Source organism: Condylura cristata, unplaced genomic scaffold (assembly GCF_000260355.1).
Source record: "Condylura cristata isolate star-nosed mole 26May11 unplaced genomic scaffold, ConCri1.0 scaffold00024, whole genome shotgun sequence".
Lineage (NCBI taxonomy): Eukaryota > Metazoa > Chordata > Mammalia > Eulipotyphla > Talpidae > Condylura > Condylura cristata.
Window position 1 is genome coordinate 7390644 of NW_004567125.1, and position 5000 is coordinate 7395643.

The window sequence follows — 5000 nt, forward strand, 5'->3', positions numbered from 1 at the left end:
GCACCCGCATGCCCAGTTCGGGGGCTCGCTGGGCGGCGTGGTGGGCTTTCCCTACCCGCTGGGCCATCACCACGTGTACGAGCTGGCCGGTCACCAGCTGCAGTCGGCAGCCGCCGCCGCCGCCGCCGCCTCGGTGCCCTTCTCCATCGACGGCCTGCTCAGCGGCTCGTGCGCCGCCGCCGCTGCCTCAGTGGTCAACCCCACACCGCTGCTACCTGCGGCCTGCGGGGTAGGCGGCGACAGTCAGCCCTTCAAGCTGTCAGGTAGGCGCGGCGGGCGGGGAGGAGTATGGTTTGGGGGGCAGGGATCCCTTCTTGGGCGGAGGAGTTGGGTTTCGGGCTGCTGCAGAACCTGCTGCGGCTGCGGAGGCACCGAAAGACTCCTGGGTTCCAACCCTCCACCCCCCTCGCATGAAGCGCGGCCCCCGGACCTGCTGCAGCCAGCGAGTAGTCTAAGGGGAGGTGGGTCTGGGCCAGGGCGGGTGACTGAGCCGCGCGGCGTCCTTTGCGTGCCCGCAGACTCGGGGGACCCAGATAAGGAGAGCCCGGGCTGCAAGCGGCGGCGTACGCGCACCAACTTCACGGGTTGGCAGTTGGAGGAGCTGGAAAAAGCGTTCAACGAGAGCCACTATCCCGACGTGTTCATGCGCGAGGCGCTGGCGCTGCGCCTGGACCTGGTCGAATCCCGAGTTCAGGTAAAGACCCGCGGTCTCTCCTGGGGGCCAGCTTCGTGCCACTAGGCCTGCCCGCCGCCAGTCCCCGCCTTTGTTCTGCGTGGCCAGTCCGTATCCTCAGGTACCCAGCCCGCTGGCCTTCGGGAAAGGGCGGCGGTGGAGTCGCCCTGGCGAAAGGTAGATGGTAATCGCGGGCGATTTGGGGGGCGGGTCGCTGTCCGGAAGTAGCGAGAACTGCAGCTGCGTCGGAACCGGGGAGTTGTGTGTGGTGGGCACCGGGCAAGCGCTCGAAACGAAGTCTCAGAGTCTCGGAGGTTGAGCTAGTAGGGCCATCAGGAGCCCGCTGGCTCTCACTCGGTGGAGAAAAGGAGCCAGCGGCGGGCCCGCGCCTGCGGCTGGGCGCGCCTAGCATGGAGCTCACGCGTTTGTTTGTTTACCTTTCGCCTCTAAAATATTCAGATGAAAATATGTATTTATTCATCGGTTTGCAGACCGGGTGGGGGGCAGCTGAGGAAGGAGAGGTGGAAACTTAAACAATTAACACATTTTGGGAAAAAAAGGTGTTTGAATTTTTAATACCTCCGGTTATGTTTTTCTTTTTCTCGTCATTTGAACTCACCCCGAAACTGCCGGCGGTCTTCCTCTTAAAAATACAGCGTCAATTTAATGCATTAAAATTTCAAGATGAATGGTGAATAATTAGCCGTGTCCCTGAAGTACAAACATCTTTTTCCGGGGGTCGGTGTGTTGAGTAGGGTGGCAATCCAGCCGCCAGCCACCGCCGTGGGTCGGGTCTTTGAGTCTGGGAGCCTGTGCAGCGGCGATGGCTTTGTCTAGGAAGGTGCTCCTCCTGTTCTGGGCTTCTCCCCATGACCTCTTCTGTTCGTAAATCCCTTTCCCAATTTGCTCTAAGTGTCTTAAGTGAAGTATGGACCTCTTCGTTTCTCCTTAATACAATGAGTAATTCTTGGTCACAAAGCAGTCTGGGATTTGCTCCGAAGAAGTATTTTTCAAAGAGAGGGGGTGTTGACTTGGGGAGGTTGTGGCTCAATCCTGGCACCTTGGCACGACAAGGCTTGCTGTAATCAGGTTAGGCTTGCTATTGTAGGGGGTCTCTAGATGGCTGCAACAAAGAATTCGAATGATCAGGACCTCTTCCGGAGGGAAGTGTGCCCGAAACAACAGCGATTTGACGCTGTGCATGGTGGAGCCAAGGGCTGAGGCTGCTGTTCCCGCAGTCCTGGAAGGCTCGCCAGGATAAGGTCTGCAGAGAAGGTGGAAGAGGCAGGGTGGGTCTAGGCCTCTTCTTTGAGGGCATGGCAGCTGGCTTCTTGCTGCCCCGCAGGAGTGGACCATGCCCAGCTGGTTTGGGAAGGCTTTGCTGGCTACCCTAGCTGGAGCCTCCAGAAGGAAAATGGGTGTGAATGTGTTGGGGGTGGGTAGGCTGATGAAGACCCTCAATTCAGCTTCCCAGGCCTTTCTAGAAGACGCATCCAGATTTCCCTTTATGGGAAACCCCAAAATCTGGATGTAACTCAGTCTCCAGGGGGAATGAAGACAGGTGTGGAGGGCACTGAGCCCAGCCGTGGTCGTCCAGCCAAACGGTCAGCTCCGGTCCAGGCAGGCTGCTTAGAACAAGAGCTGTGAGAAGCCAGGAAGGGCAAGGAGGGGCTCTGCTCTCTGCCTCCCAACCAAGAACCCTACACCCTCTGTCTGGGGTCAGATCAGCCCTACCCAAGGAAGGGGCAACTCCGAGTCCCCAAGGTGAGAACTGGGGAAAGCTGGCCAAAAGGCCCCATCTACACTCCTTTTGGGTGGAAATGATGCTTGCTGGAACCTGCAGCTAGAGTGCTGAAGCCCACCTCAGGGCTGGCTGGGCCTTGTGGCCTGGCTCCCCTCTGTCTTCAGGCCGATAGCCTGAGTTGTACAGGCCCATCTGGGGGGAGCGGGGAGGTCTATAGCCCCCCAGCGGCAAACCCGCTGCCTGATTATGCCTTCCTTTCCCCTATCCGGCTGCTCTAGGTCTGGTTCCAAAATCGCCGGGCCAAGTGGAGGAAGAAGGAGAACACTAAGAAGGGCCCTGGGCGGCCAGCGCACAATTCACATCCGACCACGTGCAGTGGTGAGCCAATGGACCCAGAGGAGATAGCGCGCAAGGAGCTAGAGAAGATGGAGAAGAAGAAGCGCAAGCACGAAAAGAAGCTTCTGAAAAGCCAGAGCCGCCACCTGCACTCGCCGGGCGGCCTGTCCCTGCACAGTGCACCCAGCTCCGACAGCGACAGTGGCGGAGGCGGCCTGTCTCCGGAGCCGCCCGAGCCTCCCCCAGCCGCCGCGGCAGGCAAGGGCACAAGCGGGCACACAGCCGGCGCTGCAGGTTCCACGCCCGCACCGCCGGGTGAGCCTCCCGCGCCCGGCACCTGCGACCCCGCCTTTTATCCGAGCCAAAGAAGCGGCTCGCAGCTTCGGCTCGGCCGCCCTGTGGACAAGGACGCGGCCCCGTGTGCGCCTGGGGCAGCAGCGGCAGAGCGCGGCGCCACGGGCCTACCCAAGGCGAGCCCCTTCAGCGTGGAGAGTCTGCTCTCCGACTCGCCGCCGCGCCGGAAAGCGGCCCCCGCCAACGCCACGGCCGCCGCGGGGCTGGACTTCGCACCGGGTCTGCCGTGTGCGCCGCGGACCCTCATAGGCAAGGGCCATTTCCTGCTCTACCCCATCACTCAGCCGCTGGGCTTCCTGGTGCCACAGGCCGCGCTCAAGGGCGGTGCAGGTCCGGAGCCGGTGCCCAAGGACGCGCCCCCCGCGCCAGCCGCGCCGCCCGCTCCTCCCGCTCAGGCTAGCTTCGGGGCTTTCCCGGGGCCCAGCGGTGCTCCGGACTCGGCCTTCGCGCGCCGCAGCCCAGACGCCGTCGCCTCCCCGGGGGCTCCAGCCCCCACGCCTTTCCGAGACCCAGCCACGGCCGCGAACGAGGGCGGAGGTGGTGACTGCGCGGACGCAGGTGCCGCCTGCCCAGCGGTCCCGCCACCCCCACAGCTCGCGCCGTCGCCTGGGCCGGCTCCGCGGGCGCCCAGCCCGGCTGGGGAGCCGACCATCTGCGGGGCCCCTGAACCAGGCACCGCGGCCGGACCCAGCGTGCCGGATGGCGAGGAAGTGGACATGGACTGAGGGTGGCTGCGCGGTGGCGGCGGAGAGAGGCGCTCTGGGCCCGCGCCCGCTCTCTCAGGCTCCGACTCACACGACGAAATCAGGTGATCGGCTTAGAAACACTGCTTTTTTCTCTTTCTTATTTTTTCCTTTTTCTTTCTTTTTCTTTTCTTTTCTTTTCTTGTCTTTCTTTCTTTCTTTTTTTTTTTTTAAGAAAAACGCTGTATCAATTCGGACCTAGGCAGCAACCGCAGGACTTGGGGTGAGACCCTCTCCTCTCAAGGGAGAAAACAAAACCTATACCCCCAACAAAAACCCACAACAAGAATCCTCAGCCTTGTAAAATGCAAAAATGTCTAAGAATATTTATATATGTACCATTTTTGATAAATAAAGCTGGTCAAACGCAAGCTCTGGGGTCCATCTTTTTAAATTTCCGAGCGCCCAGTCTGGCCCCTCCTTCCCACTTCTTTTCCCATTCGGGTCTGGGCGGGTGGGACTGGGACGAGACTCCGCACCTCCCCCGAGGTCCGCGCTTAATGCCTCCTTTTGTGTGCGTGTGTGTTTGTGTTTTCTGATTGAACAAATTTATGCATCCTCAACTCCCCCTCTCTGCCCTCCCCCGCGCCCCCCCTTAGCCGGCGCCACACACACGCGCACACACTCGCACACATACCTACCCCTGCGCGCCCCCGCGCGCACCCCCGCGCATTGGCACACGCCGGGGCGCGCGGCGCGGGGTGACGGAGCCGGGGGCTGCAAGGGCCGGGCCGCTGGGCTCCTGCAGAGTTTTGATATGAAAGTAATTATTTTCCGGTGGCTGCTGCGGGGACTGGGTTTCTTGCCCAAAGGGTTATTATACATTACCGATTTCTAGTGATATGAAATCACATAAACTTCCTACAATAATAGAATTAGCATGAAAGGCTGGGGTGTCAAATTGAAATTGGAGAATAATAGCGCCGGCAGCTGGGGGAGTGCGTGCGCATATTGGAGCGGAGATGGGGAATCGTGGGGCGGAATTTTCATGAGCTGCACTCTTTGTCAGCGCTCTTGTAGCCGGCTATATTAAGATAGATGCCCAATGATATCCCTCATTGTTCTGTCGCTTATATTGATGTTGCTGCGTTATCAGCCTATTGATCATGTGTCGCCTGTAATAGGACAGGCGCCGCCAACGCGCCTCTTT

General features: G+C 60.2%; 1 protein-coding gene across 1 annotated transcript; it reads left to right on the top strand.

Annotated features, from left to right (window-relative positions):
• Positions 1-7: 7 nt before the first annotated feature.
• Positions 8-3953, top strand: UNCX (UNC homeobox; the record flags this gene model as incomplete). Its single annotated transcript, XM_004688346.2, has 3 exons — positions 8-263; positions 519-694; positions 2696-3953. Coding segments are annotated over 3 exons (1569 nt in total), but the record flags the coding sequence as incomplete, so codon positions are not given.
• Between the last annotated feature and the right edge of the window lie 1047 nt (positions 3954-5000).